This window comes from Garra rufa, chromosome 23 (genome assembly GCF_049309525.1).
Source record: "Garra rufa chromosome 23, GarRuf1.0, whole genome shotgun sequence".
Lineage (NCBI taxonomy): Eukaryota > Metazoa > Chordata > Actinopteri > Cypriniformes > Cyprinidae > Garra > Garra rufa.
In genome coordinates, this window is record NC_133383.1 from 36,881,821 (window position 1) to 36,906,268 (window position 24,448).

The 24,448-nt window shown below is 36.8% G+C and overlaps 1 protein-coding gene across 2 annotated transcripts in view; it reads left to right on the plus strand.

Moving 5' to 3' along the window:
* Positions 1 to 24,448, plus strand: part of rabgap1 (RAB GTPase activating protein 1) — a 130,030-nt gene that overhangs the window by 28,608 nt on the left and 76,974 nt on the right. For both annotated transcript variants that reach the window (XM_073829635.1, XM_073829636.1), the window contains 10 exons: positions 5,935 to 6,163; positions 9,098 to 9,305; positions 9,401 to 9,575; positions 12,677 to 12,834; positions 15,554 to 15,664; positions 16,040 to 16,106; positions 19,313 to 19,415; positions 21,032 to 21,201; positions 21,416 to 21,584; positions 21,720 to 21,813. In XM_073829635.1, coding sequence (XP_073685736.1) covers positions 5,935 to 6,163; positions 9,098 to 9,305; positions 9,401 to 9,575; positions 12,677 to 12,834; positions 15,554 to 15,664; positions 16,040 to 16,106; positions 19,313 to 19,415; positions 21,032 to 21,201; positions 21,416 to 21,584; positions 21,720 to 21,813 — 1,484 coding nt within the window. The remainder of the gene's footprint in view (positions 1 to 5,934; positions 6,164 to 9,097; positions 9,306 to 9,400; positions 9,576 to 12,676; positions 12,835 to 15,553; positions 15,665 to 16,039; positions 16,107 to 19,312; positions 19,416 to 21,031; positions 21,202 to 21,415; positions 21,585 to 21,719; positions 21,814 to 24,448) is intronic.

The following is a 24,448-nucleotide window of genomic DNA, read 5'->3' on the forward strand; positions in this document are numbered from 1 at the left end:
TTAGCCTGCTGAATGGCTTCAAGTTTCCCTTGTTGGGGACGAATTACTCCATGTCCCAACACATGTCCAAGGTAAACCGTTTTTAATTTAGCGATGCTACATTTATCAGGACGGATGGTAAGTCCAGCTGCATTGATTCTTGATAAGATTTCATTGAGATGTTGCAAGTGTTGTTCCCAGGTCTCGCTAAAGATGATTATATCATCTAAATAGGCTGCTGCAAAGGTTTCAGTCTCTCTGAGGATATGATCCATCATTTTTTGAAACACCGAAGGCGCCCCATGTACGCCAAAAGGTAAAACCCGGAAATGGAAGTGCCCAAAGGGGGTTTTGAAGGCTTTTAATTCCTTGCTGTCTTCACTCAGCGGAATCTGCCAATAACCTTTACAAAGGTCAAGTGTGGTCAAATATTGTGCATTGCTCAGTCTCTCAATCAGTTCATCCACCCGGGGCATTGGGTATGGGTCAAACCTACTCACCGCATTTAACTTCCTAAAATCCAAACAAAATCTGATGGATCCATCCTTCTTGGGAACAAGAACAATGGGGTTATTCCACTCACTGTCAGAGGGCTCAATTACTCCCAATTTTAACATCTCGTCCAGTTCATGTTTCATCGTTGGGAGCAGTTTTTGTGGTACTCTGTATGGCTGCTGATGTATAGGTTTGCTATCCTTCAAATAGATGTGATGTCGAATGATGTCCGTTTTCCCGGGTGTGTTTTGGAAGAGATGCAGAGGAATGCTCTCCAGCAGTTGTCTTCTCTGCACCAAATCCAGATGCTGAAGATCCAGGAGACCGTTGCTTTGATGTATAGGTAGGTATAATTCTTCTTCTTCTTTATCCTTATCAACAGTTCTCATCAGCAATTGCTGCTTGCTGGATATTGCATCTTGCTGCTCAGTGGGCTCATGCCACTTCTTCAGCATGTTGACATGAAATATTTGCAATGGATGCTGTCTAGATGGTATTTCAATCTCATAGTTCACTGCAGATACTTTTCTGATTACCTTGTATGGGCCTTGCCATTTCGCTAGCAGCTTATTGTCCGATGTCGGTAGTAACAGTAACACTTGATCTCCCGGTTTGAACACTCGTAGACGGGCTTTCCTGTCGTACCAAGTCTTTTGTTTTTCCTGGGACTGATGTAGGTTTACTTGCGTTGTGTCAGTTGCGTGCTGTAACTTCTCTCTCATCTGCAAGACATAAGACAGAATGTTTCGCTTGCTAGGCTTATCCTTCTCTTCCCAGCTGGTTTTCAGGACATCTAGTGGACCCCTTACTTGATGCGCGAATAGAAGTTCAAATGGCGAGAACCCAGTAGATGCTTGTGGGACTTCACGATACGCGAAGAGCAGGTATGGCAGCCATTTGTCCCAGTCTTTCCCGTCTCAGAAATGAACTTCATTAGCATACTCTTCAGAGTTTGATTAAACTTTTCAACCAACCCGTCAGTCTGAGAGTGGTAGGGAGTTGTACATACTCGTTCGATACCTAAGAGTTGGTAAACCTGTTGTAATGTGCGACTCATGAAGTTTGTGCCTTGATCAGTTAGTACCTGAGTTGGTATGCCTACGTGTGAAAAGAAGTGTAAAAGCGCATTTGCTATTTGCTTTGCAGTAACTTCTCTTAGGGGATACGCTTCCGGATAACGGGTAGCATAATCACAAATTACAAGAATGAATCTGTTACCTTTCTGACTCTTGATAACCGGTCCAACAACATTAACTGCAATCCTTTCAAATGGTGTACTAACTGGCGGTATGGGCACTAATGGCGCTACAGCTGGGGTTCTATTAGCAGTCAACTGACAATCAGGACATTTCTTGCAGTATTGCTTAACTTCACTGTACATTCCAGGCCAAAAAAACCTCTTTGCTATTCTTATCAGTGTTTTCATGAACCCAAGATGGCCTGACCAAGCAATAGAATGTCCAAGTTTCAACACCTGACTGCGATACTTTTCGGGAACTACTAGCTGTGTACCATCTTCCTTTGATTGTCTATACAGCAGATGATTTTCAATCACAAATCTCTCACCATTCAACAAATCTATTGCGGTTTCTTTTCCAACTTTGTCAAAACACTTTGCTAGTGTAACATCATCTCGTTGCATAAGTGCTAATTCGTTTGAAATGTTGAAATTCACATCAATGTCTTCAGGCTCCTCCAGCTCTTCACTGACCTGCTGTGAATCCTGTATCAAATCAGTTACTTCTTTTCTGCGCTTCTGAAATCTCTGACTGACTTCGCATTTTGTGTCGGCTTCTATATCCACATTAGCAAAGGGCAATTCACAAAGTGTATCAGAATCTGTGACCTGTGTTTGCGCTACTTCAGTCATAGTCTTAGCTTGTGCTCTTGTTACTACAGCACACAGTGCCGTTTTTTTCAACAAATCTGTTAGTATGGGCACATCCTTACCCAACAACACCGGGTATGGTAAGTTAGCTACAACTCCAACTTTCATCAAAAATGACTGCTCATCAAACTCAATATACACTTCTGCTTTTGGTATGTCTGACCGATCTCCATGTACACAACAGACAGACACATTTTCTGCGGTCCATGTATCTCTATGTACATACTGGCTCTGTACTAGTGTTTGTGCACAACCGGTATCAACAAGTGCCATTACAGGTTTACCATTCAGTAAAACTTCAACAATGGGCTCATTACTCATGGATGCATTAATACTTGAAGTGGGTAAGTAACACAAATGAGCAGTCTTAGGTTTTCTAACTGGACAATGTGGACTAGTATGGCCAGGCTCTGCGCAATTATAGCAAACGACATCGTTTTTATCTATGGACTGCCGCATTAATGAGGACGATCTCGGATTAAGGTGGGTGGGTTTAATAATATGCGTTTGTTGTTGCGAGTACGTACTACCCCCGACCCCACAGACTTACCTCTAGTGGTTTGCAGAATGCCAGCGTAACGAAGGGGTGTTGAAGAACCTTTTCTTGCCGCGAGATATGACTCAACCAACAAAGCTGCCTCCTCAGCGGACACCGGATTCCTCTCTTTAACCCACGTGCGAATCTCCGGGAACAACACTCTCATGTACTGTTCCAGCACCAAAGTCTCCATTAACTCCTTTTTTTGTCACCGTCTCCAGCCGAACCCACTTTGTGAACAAGTCTTTAAGTCGAACGTACAATTCCATCGGCGACTCGTCCGCTGGAGTGTTCAAAGCACGGAACTTAAGTCTGTAAGTCTCGGCATTCACTTCATATTTTTTTAAAAGTACCTCTTTCAGCTTGTCATAATCCATATTAGTCTCTGGCGCCATAGAAACAAATGCAGCCCGGGCTTTCCCCGTCAGCAACGGAACCAAATGAACTGCCCAATCCGCCTTTGGCCACAGATAAACTTCAGCCAGCCGCTCAAACGTGGTTAGATACTGCTCTATATCGTCGTCCTCCTGTAACTTGGGCAACGGCGAACCATAGCCCAGCGTCCGTACCGCTGAGCGCTCTGCCGCCGTCCCTTCATGTCTAGCGTTGTCTACATCCGCCTGTAACTGGTTGATTTGATGGGTAAGGACTTTAAATTGTTGCTCTCTTCGGCACATTTCCCGATCCTGTCTTTCGTCTCGTTCTTTCTGAAATTGCATGAATGCTTGAAACATGCCAGCAATGCATTGATCGCTGTGTCACTTGAACCTATTGTTGTGCTCGTTGTGGTTGGCGCGTTACGCTCAGTTGTCTCACTCACTGCACTCTGCACCTCATCAACGTCCATATCTGCACGCTGCTGCCCTCTCAGTTTAGGAGGCATGTTGCGTTGCCGGATCGAATTTTTTCTTCTAACACCATCTGTTAGGGATCGCCGAGCGGTTGATCCAATTTATGATCCGCACAACAGGACTTTGCAGTGAAAAGTGGATTTTATTTACAAGTGCAGAGGTAAAATCAAACAAGCAACAGAATAGAACGGAAAACAAAACTGAAACCGCAAACAAAAACAAAACTGCACTATGGCAACACCTCTCACTGCAACTGTGAGGGCACTCAAAAAGGCCGGAGCCACCCGTAGCACCTACACACCACCTTCCCTCTATTGAGCTCTAGCTGCCATCTTATAGTTATGGCCCCTCCCCTTCCTGGATCACAGAGATCTATAATTTAAAGCATTTATATGCTCTAAAAATACATAAAACATAACACATCTACAACATAAACAAAACACAAAAACACACAACACTATACTTAAACCATAAACAATAGCCACACAATACTCTGATACAGACTAACACAAACACCTTACAACAGTCCACTTCAGATGTTATCAGTGCCGGCATTTAGACCGTGTAGAGTGATATGCTGTATGTATACTCATGAGGTATGGGTGTGGATATGTTCATAGTGTCACAGTCACAGGATCACTCTGTGACAGTTATTTTTACAAAGGTAAAGGTAAATATTAAAGTCATGTCAAGTTTTGCTGTTTTCGAGATGTATTTACACTGTTTTATGGTTGCTTTTGTTGTTAGGTTAAGTAACTTCCTCTTTTGTAACATCTAGAGTTAATTTTCTACTCAGAATTACCCATTCATACTCAAAAACTATTCACTGATTGTAACCGTCATTGTGTATCGTGTGCCAAGTATTGAGGTCTCTGTGTTCATTTGGTTAGTAACTACACTGAGTCAACATATAACCTTAAAAACAATAAGAAGCCATCTACTTGCTTACGTACATGTTTGTAAGTGAACCACATGCTTTAATAGCATTTTTTTTTCCAGTGCTATGATGTTTGAGTAAAGTTTACAATCCGTAGCTGAGTGAATTGTACTTAAGGACTGCAGAGTAAACTTAAAATAATTAAGTAGAAATGACTCATCAAACTCTAACTGCACATTAAATTTCCTTTGATAATTTTACTTTAATTTGTTAAGTGGATTTTACTTAATTCTATATTTTTACTTTAAAAATTTGTGTGCAAAAACTTGCCAAATGAAAATTTAAAAAAGTAAATTTACTTATTGTTTTTTTTCCCCAGTGTATTTAAAATCGTGATTCCTCAATTTCTAAAAAAAAATAAAATTGTGGCAAAACATTCAATTCGAAGTAATTGATAAAATCAGAATTATCGCCCAGCCTTACTTCAAAATCTCAACAGCCATTCACAGAGCCAGGACACTTTTTAATTAGACTTCAGTTATATTTGTCTGAGAAAAGAAAGTCATATACACCTAGAAAGGCTTGACGGTGAGTAAATCATGGGGTAATTTTCATTTTTTTGGGTGAAATATCCCTTTGTGCTCTGTGCTTGTTCAAAATTCAGTTTGAATTGAATTATGCCGCAGCTATCACTAAACAGCATTAAACAGTGTGAAATTATGCCTAAATGTCACTTCAAAAGTGCCTCTGTGCCACCTTTGCAGTGTAAACTTTGCATTAGAAACAGCTGCAATCTGGTCAGAGTATGTAATTTCTTGTTTAATTTAGGTCCTTTATTTATAATTACTTGAAAAAATATGTTAGATTAACAGTTCTAATTTTCAACTGTGCGTGCATTGTGACACGATGGATAGTAGGCAAATCAGTGATTCTGTCTACTTTTGGTGTGACGTGTCTACTGACAGCCCATTTTCTATTTATTTTGCTACTCCTAGTGTTTGCGCTACATCAGACAACTGGACAAATGGATTTGGAAAGTTGCAATAGTTTTGTGCAAATAAAAATGAAGCTGTGAGGGGTAGATGTACAGCACAATGTATTGAACATACTCTAAGTCTATCCTTCACGGCTTTGTTTTATTTGTTAAAATTTCAATATACCGATTTCCCTGACTTAACTCTATGGTCCGATACTGTCTAGTCATTTGCCTATTCGTCATCTTGGGTCTATATATGTAAATGTCTTCCATGAGTCATTGAAGTACATATGTGTATGTGTATGTGTAATGGTCTGTGTGTGTGTTCAGATCGTGGGCAACGGAAGTGAGCAGCAGTTACAGCAGGAGCTGGAAGATGTGCTGATGGACCCTTCAGTAACTGAACTGGTGGGCGGACCGGACCATCTGGGAGGGGCCGACCATGGCTATCCCACTACAGCTATGCCTCCGCGGTCCGGCCCAATACCCCCTAAACTTGAGATAGTGCTGCCCGTTCAGGGAGCTCAGGAGAGTGAACTCAACGAGAGATCTTACAGGGGTAAAACAAATAAATGTCACCCTGTATACAGACACACACACACACACACACACACACACACACACACACACACACACACACACACACACACACACACACACACACACACACACATTTATGTTTTCTTATAGTGGTCTTTTTTGCATTCAGACAATAAAAAATAGCCTGTTTCATTGAGGTTTTAACCTTGTTTTGGGTTTGTAAACAAAGGAAAAGTGTGCAGACAGTGCCATCTGCTGATCATTTGTTATCAAGACCTGCCTGTTCAGTTCTAGTTATGAAAATTCATACATGGGCATTATTTGTTTTAGTATAAAAGCATTTAAGTCAAGAAAGTCCACAGGATTCATACAAATAATGTAAAATACAATTTTAGGACTTTCAAGGATTTTCAAGCACTACTTTTTTGATTTTCAAGGAATTCAATCAGAGCTTATGTCTTCTATTTCAAATTCTAAAAAAAACGAAATAAGTAAAAAAAATATACTAATAAAAATGGCAAAAATAAGGTGAAGCACATGCAAAGTATTACTACTAAATTGTTGCAAAGTATACTACACTTTTTTACTATAGTACAGCCACGGTTAATATTCTTAAGGGATTTGAATTTGTCTGTACTTCCTTTCTTTTTTCTTTGTTTTTTCAGTGAATGCACTGCCCTAATGGTTTGATGTTTCCTACTGTTTACAAAAAAGAAATCTGAAAAAAAGATTCGACAAATTGATTTGCAAACCCGCACCAAAGTCCTGATCTAAACCAAATGATTCACGATCCACGCTACGAAGATCAGTACTACAAAGATTCGATCTACAGAAAAGATTTGCGAACCCGCACCAAAGTCCGGATCTTAATCGGATGAATCGCAAACCCGCACCTAGGTCCTGATCTGAATAAAATGATTTACGATCCACGCTACAAAGTTCTAATCTACAGATAAATATTTGCGAATCCGCTCCGAAGTTCCGATCTCCTCACAAAGATTCACGAACCTGCACCGAAGCCCTGATCTCAATCAAATGATTGACGCTCCATGCTGCAAAGTTTTGATCTAAAGCAGAAGATTTGCAAACCTGCACCGAAGCCCTGATCTCACTCAAATGATTTGTGATCAGCACTACAAAGATCTGATCTAAAGAAAAGATTTGCGAACCTGCACCTAGGTCCTGATGTGAATAAAATTGATTTGCAGTCCGCGCTACGAAGTTCCGATCTAAAGCAAAATATTTGCGAATCTGCTCGGAAGTTGCGATCTAAATCAAATGATTCGCAATCAGCACTACAAAGATCCGATCTAAAGAAAAGATTTGCAAACCCGCATAAAAGTTCCGATCTAAATCAAATGATTCACGATCCATGCTACAAAGTTCTGATCTGAAGCAAAAGATTTGCAAATCTGCACTACGAAGTTCCGATCTAAAGCAAAAGATTTGTGTATCCGATCTCACTCCAAATGATTCATGATCAGTGCTATGGAGTTCCAATCTAAAGCAAACGATTTGTGAACCCGCACCGAAGTCCTGATCTCAATTAAATGATTTAAGATCCGTGTTACAAAGTTCTTATCTAAGGCAAAAGATTCATGAACCCGCACCAAAGTCCCGATCTAAATCAAATGATTTGCGTACAACACTACAAACTTTCGATCTAAAGCAAAAGATTTGTAAACCCACACAAAGTCCCGATCTGAATCAAAAGATTTGTAAACCCTCACAAAGTTCCGATTTAAAGCAAAAGATTTGCGAACCTGCACCAAAGCCCTGATCTCAGTCAAATGATTTACGCTCCATGCTGCAAAGTTCTGAACTAAAGCAAAAGATTAGTGAACCCCCACCCAAGTCCCGATCTGAATCAAATGATTTATGATCCGCACTACGAAGTTCCGATTGAAATCAAATGATTCTTGGTCAGCGTTACAAAGTTACGATCTAAAGCAAAAGATTTGCGAACCCACTCCAAAATTCCGATCTCACTCAAATGATTTGCGATCAGCACTACAAAGATCTGATCTCACTCAAATGATTTGCGAAGTCTGGATCTGAATCAAATGATTTGCAATCCACGCTATGAAGTTCCGATCTAAACCAAAGGATCGGTAAACCTGCACAAAGTCCCGATCTGAATCAAAAGATTCGCAATCTGGGCAATGAAGTTCCGATCTAAAGCAAAAGATTTGCAAACCTGCACCGAAGCCCTGATCTCAATCAAATGATTTATGTTCCATGCTACAAAGTTCCGAACAAAAGCAAAAGATTAGTGAACCCGTACTGAAGTCCCGGTCTGAATCAAATGATTTGCGTTCCGCACTATGAAGTTCCGATCTTAAGCAAAAGATTTGTGAATCTGCTCTGAATTTCCGATCGAAATCAAATGATTCTTGTTCAGCGCTACAAAGTTACAATCTAAAGCAAAAGATTTGCGAACCCGCTCCAAAATTCCAATCTCACTCAAATGATTTGCGATCAGCACTACAAGGATCCGATCTCACTTAAATGATTTGCGAACCAGCACCGAAGTCTGGATCTGAATCAAATGATTTGATCCACGCTACGAAGTTCCGATCTAAAGCAAAAGATCCGTAAACCCGCACAAAGTCCTGATCTGAATCAAAAGATTTGCAATCTGCGCTACGAAGTTCCGATCAAAATCAAATGATTTGCGATCCTCACTATGAAGTTCCGATCTGAGTTAAGTTCTGAACTAAAGTCTAAATTGAAGACTTATTTCATATTTACATTGTCTTTCAATAATTCAAGCACTTTTTCAAGTACCTCTTCAGGAATATTGCTATTTTCAAGGGTTTTCCAGCTCTTAAATTTCAAAAAGTCATATTCAAGCACTTTAAGCATCTTGTACGAACCCTGAGTCGAAAACATTGACAGATACTATATATGTAGAAGTTTAATTTTGAATCTCTCCTTTCATAATTGCTTCTAGATGAGCCTTCTGACTTAAGTCCCGGGACCCCTGTCCCAGACGAGGACAGCGTGGTGTTCAGTAAGCTGACGTATTTAGGCTGTGCGTCAGTGAACGCCCCGCGCAGTGAGGTGGAGGCTCTGCGTATGGTCAGCATCCTCCGCAGCCAGTGCCAGATGCCCCTGGACGTCACTCTCTCCGTACCTGGAGTCTCAGAGGGCACCGTCAGGTAAGTTAGGAAGCTAGAGACAACAGCAACCAAGAAAAGAAATTATGGCAATTGAAAAAGAGGTTTATGCATTTTGCCCTTAAATATCTCATCAGGCTGTTGGACCCTCAGACCAGCACTGAGATTGCCAACTACCCCATTTACAAGATCCTCTTCTGTGTTCGCGGCCACGACGGCACGCCGGAGAGCGACTGCTTCGCCTTTACAGAGAGCCACTACAATGCTGAGATCTTCCGCATCCACGTCTTCCGCTGTGAGATCCAGGAGGCGGTGAGACACACAACTACACACATGCATTGATTAAAAGAGTTTGTGGAATGACATTTGTGAGGACATTTTAGTTCATCATTAGAAAGACTCGTCTGGAAATGTCTGGAAATTTCACTCTGAAATCAAAAATCTAAATAATTTAAATGACATTTTGACATGGTGACATTATTTTCGTGACAATTAAACAACTTTAGTCAAAGTCAAATGTGACCCTGGACTACAAAACCAGTCATAAGGGTATTTTTTTTTTTTTTAATTGAGGTTTATACATTAATCTAGAAGCTAAGTAAATAAGCTTTCCATAGGTTAGGATAGGACGGTATTTGGTCAAGATACGATTATTTGAAAATCAGGAATCTGACGGTGCAAAAAAATGAAAGTATTGAGATAATTTTTTGCAAAAATTAAGTTTTGGCATATTTACAGTAGGAAATTTACAAAATACCTTCATGGAACATGATCTTTACTCAATATCCTGATGATTTTTGGCATAAAAGAAAAATCGATCATTTTGACCCATAAAATGTATTGTGGCTATTGCTACAAACATATCCATGCTTCTTACGACTGGTTTTGTGGTATGCTTGAATAATGTAAAAAAAAAAAAAAAAGTTTTTGCTGATAGAATGATTGCAGTTTCCTAGTTCAGTCTGAAGGGGGGGCATTTGTTGTTAGAATGTGTCCTATGATATCAAAAAGTTCAGCTGTGAGGTTAAAATTAGACCAAATACTCTAAAAATGATCCAGTTCCTGTTCTATAGACACATTCACAGAGTATCTTGAGGGAGACTGGAGCCATGCAGGCAAATCTGTTATTGTTAAAGGGGACATCGGAGGCAAAATTCACTTTTACATGGGGTTTGCATATAAATGTGTTCCTAAAATGATAGAAATCTATTCACTTATTTTTAAAATCCCAAAAAGCCTAAACAGTCTCAATTATCAAGCCATTTTGAGTTTCTGAGCAGTATGATGTCATACTGCTCAGGCCCCACCCACAACCGCTGATGGACTTACCCATATTAGCATATTTCTGCCCTCAGTCTGCCATTTTCTTCGTACTCAAGCAGCTGTAGCGACAACAATGTCTCGTAAGCAGTGCAGGTGTTTTGTAGTTGGATGTGAAAATGAACATAAGAGTCTTTACTTTTTCTCGACAACAGATGGATTTTTTTTTAGATGGTAATGTGCCACCGAATACACAAAAAAATGGAAGAGAGGGGCGGGGTGAGCAGTAGCTCATTATCATTTAAAGGGCCATGCACCGAAACAGCTCGCTGTGAACAGAGCTGTAATTGATGAGGTAAAAAGGTGTTGTTTTATACAACCGTTGAAGAATTTTAACCAAAGTATGTTGCAGACATTTCATGAAGACCCTAAAGACTCATACCAACTTGTGGAAAATGGGATGTCCGATGACCTTTAATTACATTTACTGTTGAAGTCAAAAGTTTACATACACCTTGCGGAATCTGCAAATTATGTATCTAATTTATTTGACCAAAATAAGAGGGATCATATGAAATGCATGGTATTTTTTACTTAGTACTGAACTCAATAAGATATTTCACATAAAAGACGGTTATATATATATATTTATATATAGTCCACAAGAGAAAATAATGACCCCATTCAAAAGTTTACATACACTTGATTTTTAGTACTGTTGTTACATGAATGATCCACAGCTGGGGTTTTTTAGTGATAGTTGTTCATGAGTCCCTTGTTTGTCCTGAACAGGTAACTGCCTGCTGTTCTTCAGAAAAATCTTTCAGGTCCCACAAATTATTTGTTTTTTCAGCATTTTTGTGTATTTGAACCCTTTCCAACAATGACTGTATGATTTTGAGATTCATCTTTTCACACTGAGGACAACTGAGGGACTCATATAAAACTATTATAGAAGGTTCAAATGCTCACTGATGCTCCAGAAGGAACACGATGCATTAAGAGTTGGAGGGTGAAAATTTTTTAACAAAATGGAGATGTGTACATTTTTCTCTTTTTTTTTTTTTTTTTGCCTAAACATCTTATTTTTTTCATGTAGTACTGCCCTTCAGAGTCTACAGAAGATACTTACATTTTTCCCAGAAGACAAAATAAGTTTTTAAAATTTACCCTGATCTTAAAATTTAAAAGGTTTTCAATCATACAGTCATTGTTGGAAAAGAGTTCAAATATTCAAAAATGCTAGAAAACCAAAACATTTGTGGGACCTGAATGATTTTTCTGAAGAACAGCGGGCAGTTTAAGTGTTCAGGACAAACAAGGCACTATCACTAAACAAAAAAACAAACAAACACAAAACAAAACAGCTGTGGATCATTCAGGTAACAACACAGTATTAAGCATCAAGTGTATGTACATTTTTGAACAGGGTCATTTTTATAAATTCAACTATTATTTTCTCTTGCGGACTATATGTAAACATCTTTTATGTGAAATATCGTATTCAGGTCAGTACTAAATAAAAAATAACATGCATTTTGTATGGTCCCTCTTATTTTGGTCAAATAATTAACATTTTGTAGATTCTGCAAGGTGTAAACTTTTGAACTCAACTGTAAATACTCGCTCCTTTTCTTCATATGCGTTATTTATTCAACGGTTTAACATACAGATATTCTACAAATAAAATACGCTTCATAACTATAAACTTTTATTGTACAAAACTATCATAAGTAAAAACATGTTAATGTATGTTTGAAACAAATGAATGCTATATGTCCACACATATTTGATTGCTGTTGTTCTGCACTTACTGTAGACATAATTCTGTTAGCACACTGAGATTTTAAAGAATTGAGATTTGCAATGTGTAAAAGCGCCACTGCAAAAAACATTCCCTAGTCAATCTCACTGAATGACTGGTTGATTGTTGGTCGGCCAGTCAACCATCCTGACACGTACCAATTGTGTGTGGAGTAAAATGTTAAAACCGCAGGGATGCAGCTGTCAGGTGTATTTCTGTGTGTTTGTGTGCTAATGAGTGTGTTGATAACCTGAGAACAGTCCGACAGTGAGTCACTGTAACACAGCCTGTGTCACTGGAGACTGTTTTGACTCCAATCACTGAGATGTGTGTGTGTTCGCTTTTGTAGGTCAGCCGAATACTCTACAGCTTTGCCACAGCTTTCCGCCGATCAGCCAATAAAGCGCCGCTCTCAGCCAAGGCTCCGCCCCTTACGCCAGACAGCGACGTCTTCACCTTCACCGTCAGCCTGGAGATCAAGGAGGATGATGGGAAAGGCACATTTAGGTGAATCGCTTTGCTTCTCTCCTTCCATTAAAGTTCATTCAGTTCTCCTGCACATATCTGCGTTTAACCCCAGAGGTCTCGTCTCTAACTGAATAATTCAATTAGGTGTTATTTTCTGGTATCCAGCCCTCGGAAGTCATCTGCCCGGTTTTGATGAGGGAAATGATAAAAATAGCCAAATCTGCAGTTCCTCCACCTCTTCGTCTCTCTTTCTCTTTCTCAGAAGTGTCGACACATGCTTCCTGTCATTTATCATGCCTTACATCTTCGCCTAATTCCTCTGTGTTAACACAGACCCGCACTGTACAGCACTGGAAAGATCTCACTTCAAAGGAAGCGTATCCTTTGTTGACTTGTTGGCACGTAACAAAAAGCATTGTTCAGTTTAACAAGCATTGGTGTATAGAACAACACCACAGTTTCATATTATAATATTATAATAAATATTAAAGAGATAGCTCACACAAAAAATTAAATTCTGTTAATAATTACTCACCCTTATGTTGTTTCAAACCTGTAAGGCCTTTGTTCATCTTTGGAACACAAATTAAGATATTTTTAATGAAATCTGAGAGCCCAGAAAGGTGGTAAGGAGTGGACATTGTTAAAATAGTCGAAGACTGACACGAAGAGAAGAAATTGTTGAATAAAGGCGTTATTTTTGCTTTCTTTGCGCACAAAAAAATATTGTCGTAACTTCATAACATTACGGTTGAACCAATGTTGTCACATGGAATATTTTATCGATGCCATACCTTTCTGGGCCTTGAATGTGTCATTTGCGTTGCTGTCTATGCAGGTTTCTGAAGATTAACAAAGGTCTAACAGGTTTGGAGTAATTCATGCCAGAATTTTCATTTTTGGTTGAAGTATCCCTTTCTAATGATTAATTAAACATATGTAAACTAAATTCAAATTCTGATTATAATATTACAGTTAAATATATGTATTAGAACCCTTTTTGTAAATCTTTTAGTGACCTGTATGCAGTGTGTTTATACTGGCTTTTTAATGCTGCACAGAAAAGGCAAAAAGAGAAAAAAATATTTAAGGAAAGGGCTAAAGTGCCCAAAATAACTGCACTGTCTCCATCAGCATGAGCTTGATGCTCCAGAGAGACTGTCCCTGTTATAAATGGATCGTAAGTCACATTGGATAAAAACAACAGGAAAAACATGACAAAATTACCTTGAAAGGCCCTTTCGCTCCATTTGGATGTAAGAAATGCATGTTCATTTTGACCAAGATTTTGTTTTGGTCTTAGCTGAGTTTTTTTGGCTTCTCCTTTTTTAGTTCAGTCATTATTATGCGATTAATATCAGCCATAAGTACTGATCAATTTAAAGTCATAGTATACATAATTAAACAAATATTTAAGAAAAGTTACTTATAGCTTAAATTTTAATATATTTTGTTTCCACAAAAATATGAAGCAGCACATCTTCATTTTTTTCCACTTCATTTTTAAATACTGATAGTAATCAGAAATGTTTCTAGAGCGGAAAATCAGCATATTAGAATGATTTCTGAAGGGTCATGTGACACTGAAGACTGGAATAATGATGCTAAAAATTCAGCTTTACATCACAGTAATAAATTACATTTTAAAATATATTTAAATAGAAATCAGCTATTTTAATTGGTAATGATATTTCACAATATTACTGTCTTCACTGTATTTTTGTTAAAAATAAATGTAGCGTTGGTGAGCATAAGAGATCTTTTTTCAGAAACATTAAAAAATCGTACAACACTAAAATTGTCAAACACTACTTATCACCTTTTGACCAAAATGTCTCCAATACAAACAGAAAATTTAGTTGACAGTAAACAATTTCTCTTTGAAATTTGTCAACCAGTAGAGATTTTGGACTATCGTCTCAATCACGGTTACACACTCATGTGACCTTGCTCTGCCATATGGTCATGAAAACGTATCGTTTGCATGTATTTTTAAGCACTGCAATATAAAAATAAGTGATTTTTAAGCCATTGAAGCGCAATCAGCAGTGAAAGAGAACTCTCACTATATGTGCACACTGAGATATTTTTGCTGCTTTATAGGCCTTGAATGTTTAAATACACACACTTTTATGTGTCAAAATGCCCTTCTTTGCAAGTAACCCCGTAAATACGTTAATTTAGGTCTTATGTGAAAGCAAACAGCTGAGAATGAGAATGTGTGTAACAGTATATTTGATCTGGGTAGCTCTTAAAGTGACAGCAGTCTAATATTCCTGCTGTCTGTCATTCATGTTAATCTAACAAAAGTTAGCTTATAACAAAATCACTTTTGCAGCTTTAATAAGAAATATATATAAGTACACAGTGAAGAATATGCAGTGTTTTTATACATTTGATTACTGTATGCAATGTATGTACAGTGGGGAAAATAATTATTTGATCCCCTGCTGATTTTGTATGTTTGCCCACTGACAAAGAAAAGATCAGTCTATAATTTTAATGGTAGGTTTATTTGAACAGTGAGAGACAGAATAACAACAACAAAAAAATCCAGAATAACGCATTTAAAAAAAAAAAGTTATAAATTGATTTGCATTGTAAAATGAGTAAAATAAGTATTTGACCCCATTTCTTTATTTCTTTATTTGTTCTGCTGTAGTTTTTTTGTCCTATTTCTTGTAAATAGTTTCGTATTCTTTTTTATAATGTGAGATTCACTTAACTGAGCGTTTGAAATTCTCTTTGTGTCCAACAGTGCCGTATCAAAGGACAAGGACAGACAGAGCTTCAAACTGCGGCCAGGCATGGACAAAAAGATCGTGATCTACGTCCAGCAGACATCCAACAAAGAACTGGCCATTGAGAGGTACGTGCTTCCCGCAGCGACACGGCTCTCTTCACAGAGAGGACATCCTCGTCCAGAAGAGCCTCGTGTCTCCCATAACAACCAATAATTCATTCATTAATGATAAACATGAGCTGAATTATGTGTTTTCTGTGCTTAAGTGTTCCTTTCGGGCCATGAGAACATGTAGGATGGTTTTCTCTATGGTGACTGATGTTGATGTTGTGTTGAACTGAAGCCAACCCTGCCTGAATGCACAGCTGTGCTTTTCTGTTTATGTGTGTTTTCTCAGGCTCTGCACCCACAGATGGGTGTGCGAATATGCAGTTTTTTTGCAGATTATATGTGTGCTGTGTGGTTCTGTTCCAGAGATGCAGAAACATGTTTGTTTTTCAGGTGTTTTGGTCTGCTCTTGAGCCCAGGGAAGAATGTAAAGAACAGTGATATGCACCTGCTTGACCTGGTAGGTGATTGAAGACATACCTGCATCTCTAGTTTTGGATAAACTCCACTTTTCCGACCTCATCTAGTATATATATATATATATTGGTGGTGGCAAACACTAAACCAGTGGGCCAACATTGGTCCGCCAGCAATAATATCTGGCCCGCACCAGATTATATTGATAGCGCCTGGCTCTAAAAAAAAAGATCTGTCACGACAGTAGCAGTTACTCTCAAATGTATTTAAATCTGCTTGAAATAAGCACTTGCCGTTTACTTTCACTTTAAATTTCGAATTTTAGGATTTTTTATTTTTGCAACATTGTGGTTGGAACAACAACACCAACTATGACAGTTATAATCTCAGGTACTAATATGTTATTCGTATTTTTCAGTATTGAAAGTGTCTAATGTGAATTTGAATTTAATTTTGCGTGACATTTATATATAGATTTACTGTCCTCTAAAAATATACAAAATCAACATACAGCCATCATTGTCAAAATAGCTGGCAACAAAAATTAGTACATCCTAAGTGATAACAGCAGTATATTATTTAACCATGCAAAGCCACATGTCCTGTTCTTCATGTTTATGTTTTTGACAAAAACAATGTGTATCACAAGTTGTGTATCTTGTATTAGAGCAGTCAAAATTTGGTGCTTTAAGTGCAATTCTCTCATACTGACCACTGGATGTTCAATATGGTACCTCATGGCAAAGAACTCTCTGAGGATTTGAGAATTAGAATTGTTGCTCTCCACAAAGATGGCCAAGGCTATTAGAGGTTCAGTAACACTCTGAATGCTGAGTTACACTACAGTGGTCAGGGTCATACAGAGGTTTCCCAAGATGCCTGGCAAGGGTCAATTAATGAAGTTGAGCACTTGTTCTGTGCATCAGGTGCGTGAGTGCTGCCAGCATTGCGTTAAAGATTGCAGAAGTAGAAGGTCAGCTTGTCAGTGCTCAGACCTCACGCTGCACACTGCAACAAGGCATAGGCGTCATCCCAGAAGGAAGCCTAATCTGAAGCTGGCTCACAAGAAAGCCCACAAACAGTTTGCTGAAGACAACCAACCCTGTGTTCTGATGAGACTATAAGATAAACTTGTTTGGCTCAGATGGTGTCCAGCATGTGTGGTGATCCCCTGGTGAGGAGCACCAAGAAAATTGTGTGGTAGCATCATGGTCTGGGGCTGCATGAGTGTTGCTGGTACTGGGGAGCTGCAGTTCATTGTGGTGAACATGGATTCCATTATGTACTGTACATTCTGAAGCAGAACATGATGCCTTCCCTCCAGAAACTAGGCAGAACGGCGGTTTTCCAACATGATAACAATCCCAAACGCACCATCAAGATGACAACTGCCTTGCTGAGGAAGGTGAAGGTGATGGGGTGGCCAAGTATTAGCACCATGTGTCTTATGTCCAGCAGCTCCGTGATGTCATTATAGAGGAGTGGAATAGGATCCCAGCAACAGGCTGTGCAGCTCTGGTCAATTCCATGCCCAGGATGATTAAGGCAGTGGCAAATAACAATGGTGCTCACACAAAATATTGACACTTTGGACAAGTTCACTTAAGGTGTGCTCACTTCCAGCTATTTGACATTAATGGCTGTATGTTGAGTAATTTTCAGTTTCAATAAGTAGTTGAAAGTTCAATAAGTGTTGCCTATTTAACCAGTTAAAACTTAGTGGCAATGAGGTCTTAAAATGTATGGAAAGAGTCTTAAAAAGGTATTAAATTTAACTCCATGATTCCTGTATATACCCTGGAGTAACAGCTCACTACCAGTTACAAAAGACGCTGTAACAGTCTTTCACAGGCAATTCTAGTTGCATTTTTCATCAAATAATTTATTAAAGGTGCAGTGTGTAGATTTTTGCGTGAATTAAGGAAATTAAGGAATTATATTTACTTAATAATTCAATAAAACAATGTTATTGTGAATATTACGGTTACATGTTCATCATTGTGTCAGTGTTTTTCCGCTAGAACAACAGTGATGAAACGCGATCTGTAGAGCAGTTTGTCCATTTAGGGCTACTGTAGAAACAATATGGCGACTTCCATGTGAGGGGACCCGCGGTGTATGTAGATATAAACTGATAATTCTAAGGTAATAAAAACATAATGGTTCATTAAGTAAGGTCTTTATACACCCCTGAAAACATAGTTATGTATACTATATTGCATTTCTGTCTAGAAATCTTATCTTAAATATTACACATTGCACCTTTAAATGATCCTTTGACTATGCTCTGGCCAGCTATCTAGTGGTAAAAAATTTTTTGCCCAATGCCAAACTTTCTTGCCGACCCCTGCACTAAACAGTACTGTGAGATCCAGTGTGAAGCACTTAAATTTAGCGAAGAACACGAATAACTTGATGTATAGCCAGATGATAGAAATTTTTAATTAATTTTATATTAACTTTACAACAAAAACAAATCAGTTTTGTTATTGAAAAACACACTTAAAGGCAGAATATGTAAGACTTTTTGATTAAAATATCCAAAAACCACTAGAACAGTGTTATATATTTTCCTGTGGGGATAAAGACAACAACTCCCATGATTCCACCCTCAATCATGGCATCATCAAACTACATCTTGGTTTTTTTTGTTTTGAATATGTGCCCACTAGAGGTGAAAACTTACATAATGTGCCTTTTAAGGTTCTCTATTCTGAAATAATAATAATAAAGTCTGCAACCAAAATAGTGTATGAAGTTATATAGTGTATTTGAAATCTCTGACAGAATCTGTAACTTTTTCCTGGATTAGTACAATTTTATCAATGACAGACAGTCCATGTTTGTTGAAATTCACCAGTGACTGGGGAATCTGGCATTAGGGTCAAGCAAGGATGCACAGGGACAAACAGAAAACAAAAAGCATTTTAAAAAGTTAAAACACGCCTATAGCTACGAAACTAAACTGTGTAACATTCATATGAAATCTTTTTTTACTATTACTCTGAAAGCGCTTGGCCCATGTGATGATGTTGTCATGAGTCTGGAAGTGTTGTCCTCCATCCAGTTAGTTCTGTGGACAAAGCCAAATATCAGCACTTAGAATTTTTGGCCGGGGCTGTCCCCCGTTGGTTAATTCACCGTGAGTGAATCACAGTGTCTGTGAAGTCATGATTCTGTTTGAATTTATTTTAGTTTTATCCTCTCTTTCTCTTGGCTCTCCTCATCTGCCCTCCACCCTTCTGTTAGGAATCAATGGGCAAGAGTTCTGATGGGAAGTCTTACATCATCACAGGGAGCTGGAATCCCAACACTCCTCAGTTTCAGGCCGTGAACGAGGAGACGCCCAAAGGTACACATCCATACACATGCTCTGTTTTGCAGAACAGGTTCCAAAAAAAAAAAAAAAATTGTATGAGGTCTTGCTGATTTTCTGGAACATGAGAGAGAACTATGAGAGATCTGGAGTTGCATTTAGCCGATGTGCTTGAAAGATCTAGAACATTCTTCCAACTGATATTAGACAGGCAGATTTTCCAAACATTCTATACAAATAAAATGTTTGTTTTTTTAAATAATAATAATGATAATAACAATAATCCAATTTTTGAAGTACTTTGATCTGGATTCGGAAATATATCATTAATAATAAATAATTCATTTTATAATTCATATATTTATTATCATTTTTATAGTTGTTTTTGTTATAACAACAACATTAAAATGTTAATAATAAGAAGAATATTTTTAACAATTAGCTTTTTTTCTGAAGTTTGTGTTTTGAGCTGGATTTTATGTATAAAAGGTGCTATAATAAAAGAAAAGAAAATTAAATACAATGATTTTTTAAGTATTTTGGTCTGGATTTGAAGTACTAAAACTGTTATACAAATGTATTATTATTATTAATTTTAAGAAAAATAAATATAATTAAATATAATAGTACTTAATAATTAATAGTTGTTTTTTAGTTTATTATTAATATTATCATTATTATTATTATTATTATAACACCATTAATAATACTAGTAATAATAAAAATATTCTTAACAGTTGTCTAGAAAATAATAATAAAATAAAAATAATACTATGATTTTTTTAAGTAGTTAGATCTGGATTTGAAGTACTAATGGTTATACAAATGCATAATAATAATAATAACAATAATAATAATAATAATAATAATAATAATTATTATTATTATCATTATTAATGATAATAATAATAATAATAATAATAATAATAATAATATTATTATTATTATTATTATTATTATAAAAACAACAACATTAATAATATTAGTAATAATAAGATATTTTTAACAATTGGCTTTTTCCAGAAAAAAGCTGGATTTTATGTGTTAAAGGTGTGTTAATAAAAATAAATAAATAATAATAATTATTGTTATAACATTATTAATTTTACTACTAATAAAACAATTCTTAACATTTGGACTTTCCAGAAAATAATGATAATAAATAAATAAATAAATAAATAATATGATTTTTGAAGTACTTAGATCTGGATTTTATTATACAAACATAAAGTAATTATTATTATTATTACATTATTATTATAACAACATTTATAATATTAGTGCTATATAAAGTACTATATAAGGTGCTATAAATAAATACATAAAAAATTATATTAACAGTACTACTAATAATAATTTTTTTTAAGTTTCCCTGATTTTCAAAGTATTTTGATCTAAGATTCGATGTATTAAATGTATTAAAGAGCTATACAAATAATAAATATTATTTTATAATTTCTTTTGCATGATGTACTTTGACCTGGATCCAATATATAAAGTGCTATACAAATAAAATGTATTTTTATTTCATAAATCTAATTTTTTAGACAAAATTGGAAGAGTAAATTATTGTGAATGACATTGCGTATAAACTCCAGTAATATGAGTATGTTTTGATGACTTTCTACTATTCTTTTACCTGTATGACACAGATAAGTTCATGTACATGACGACGGCGGTGGACCTGGTGATCACGGAGGTTGAAGAGCCTGTGCGGTTCTTACTGGAAACGCGGGTTCGAGTGTGCTCACCCAACGAGAGGCTCTTCTGGCCCTTCAGCAAACGCAGTTACACCGAGACCTACTATCTCAAACTCAGACCGGTGAGAACCAGCTCAGTGCAGGACCTGACTTTATACGCGACTGATTTGATAGAGAACCAAAAGTCTGTGCCACAAAATCCTCGTCACATTTTCACTTTTGAGACAGCATTCACATTTAAAGTATGTAGCTCACTAGGTTTAAAGACAAGATCATAGCATGAACGAGCATGTGGAGACAGTCTAGTATTTGACGGTGCCTTCAATCTGCTCTCAGATGGAAAACAAGGAGAGGAAGAGCAACTCAGACACGCTGTATGAAGTGGTGAGTTTAGAGAGTGAGACCGAGAGAGAGAGGAGGAAGACTACAGCGAGCCCCGGCATCCTGTCGTCTGGCTCTCATGGCTCCATGGTGCCCTCACCTCCTGAGGATGATGAGGAGGAAGGTGAGCGGCCCTCAGCTCTCATTTAAAGCAGTTTTTATTCATATCATTATGTACGTAACCTCAGGAGCTGTTCTTTAAAGTCCTTGAGGAATTCACGTGTTCTCTCTCGTTCTTTCTCTCTCGCTATCCTCCCAGATAATGACGAGCCGTTATTGAGTGGGTCTGGAGACGTGTCTAAGGAGTGTGCCGAAAAAATTCTGGAAACTTGGGGAGATTTACTGTCTAAATGGTGAGTGCTTTGAAAACGAGTGGAAATGAAGGCTCAGGGTTTTTACCAGAAAAGTGTTATTGTTAAAGGGTTAGTTCACCCAAAAATGAAAATTAGCTTATTATTTATTCACTCTCCAGGCATCCTAGGTGTATATGACTTCTTTCTTTCAGACGAATCCAGTCGGAGTTATATTAAAAATTATCTTGGCACTTCCCAGCTTTAAAATGGCATGGGCGGGTATTTCTCTTCATCAGTCCAATAAAGTGGATCCATTCATAATAAAAAGTGCCTCACATGTCTCCAGCGGATGAGTAAAGGGCTCCTGTAGCAAATCCATGTGTTTTTGTAAGCAAATTATCCATAGTTAAAATGCCATAATCACTAGCTTGCGCCAATTGGTCGTACATGGAAGTAGCTCCTGGTGAATGTCCTAAAACCAGTTGGCAACAGCTAGATTTAAGTGATTACATTTTAAATATGGATTTTTTTCTTACGAAAATGCATCAGTTCACTACAGGAGGCCTTTATTTACCCCCCGGAGCTGTGTGAGCCACTTTTTATAATGGATGGATGCATTTTATTGGACCTGTTTTGGACTGATGAAGAGAAACACCCGATTGCCCTAAACTCTGATTGCATTTGTTTGAAAAAAGGAAGTCATATACAGCTAGGATACCTGGAGGGTGAGTAAATAATGGGCTAATTAAAAATTTGGGGTGAACTATCCCTTTAAATATCTTATTATCTTTTAGAAATTCATAATTAGCCATAAACAAAAAATAGTCATCAACAGAATAGTACTAATTTATGAATTATAACTGAATATCGGGAAAAATAATCATTTTTTCCAAATGATTTTAAGCTGCTATAAACAGGAAGTTACATCATAAAGCAACCTTAACCATAGCAATTACAAGAAGAAAGCAATTTTTTGTTTATAAGAGCCGTACTTTAAAACACCTTAATTTTCACTGTATGTTGGTTGATTGATGCAAGGTGATTATTTAATGATGTTTTGATTTTATTTTTACATATATTTTTTAATGTTTTGGTACTGCTTGCTATTCATTGTCATTTCCCTTTATTTACTTACCATGTTTTCATGAAATTCAGTGTGAATTAGCTAGCTTAGGTTTGAGTGCAAGGCAAAGTAATTTTTGTTGGATGATAAACAACATATAAATTCACCAAAAAAAAAAACAATAAAACCGTAATATGTTGAAATATTATTACAATTTAAAGTAATTGTTTTCTGTTGTAATTTAATATATTTTAATATAATTAATTTATGTGATACAAAGCTGATTTTATTTTTGTGAAACAAAGCTAAACATGATACTTCAGAAATCATTCTAATATGCTGATACTGATATGCTGCTCATGAAACATTAAATACTATTAATGTAGGGTCCTATTAAATTAGTTTTATTTTTTCCCAAATTCCTTTTTATTGTTTTTCCTATTGGTTTCATTTAATTTTATTCATTAAAAATGGCAAGTTTAACAAAAATAATTGTTTAAGGCCATATGAAATAAGTTTTAATTTTTTCCTCAAATTCAGGTAAGATTTTTCTCAAATCTTAATAGGTTCATTAAATATTACTAATCAAAAGCATCTCTAATTCATTTAATTTCAAAAAAGAAAAACAATATAATTTTTATTTTTATTTTTATTTTTTCAAAAATACTGTTCTGTATTTACATTTTTCTGGTAAATATTCCTTTTAAAATTATGTTTTAATAATATTTTATTAGTAGTAGCAGTACTATCATTACATCAAGTAATAATTCTGTCACAATTTCTTCAAGTTAGACCAAACTTTTATTTTGAAAGCTTGCTTTGAAGACCTTTACATTTCTGTTTGTATATGATGTACAATAGTTTTTCTCAAAATAAATGGTAAAATCCTGATCAGTATATGATCATATACTGAGGCAGCAGAGGCTGAAAACCCAGCGAGCATCACACAGACTTCAGTATGTGTGAAGTAAATGAAACTGCGCGTCTGTGCCATTCATTCACACAGAGACACGCACAACATGCAGGATTCATGTTTAAATAAAACTTTTGCTGCTTAATATTTACAGACACTAGTCCATATAATGACCTACTTTTGATTTATTCATCAAAAATTTGGCAAATTCCATGACATTTTTTGCCATTTTTAAAAACTGAAAATAAATAAATAAATAAATACTTTCCAAAAATTTATGGAAACTGTGATACATTTTTTTTATGTATTCAAAGTTCAAAAGCACATCCTTTATTTGAATTAGAAATCTTTTGTAACATTATGAATGTCTTTGCTGTCTTTTGATCGGTTTATTGCGTCCTTATTTACTCTCATTTGGTTCATTTAAAGAGTGTTAATTTTAGACCCTGACAAGCGACAGGTGTAAATTTATGCAGCTTTTTCCTAGAAAAATTAGACTTTGAGCCGCATTACTGTTGTTAACGAGCCGTGGGTTGAATACAAAGCTTGTACAGATTCCTGTAGAGATTAATTGTTTCACATTAGCATATGCACATTTAGATTAGAGGTTATCTTGTCCGCCTCTTTCTTCCTGACACTGTTGAACTGCTGCTCTATGCCTTTCTGTTCAAGGAAGCGCTATAAAACATGCCGAAAATCGAGCTTCCCGTCCCACACAT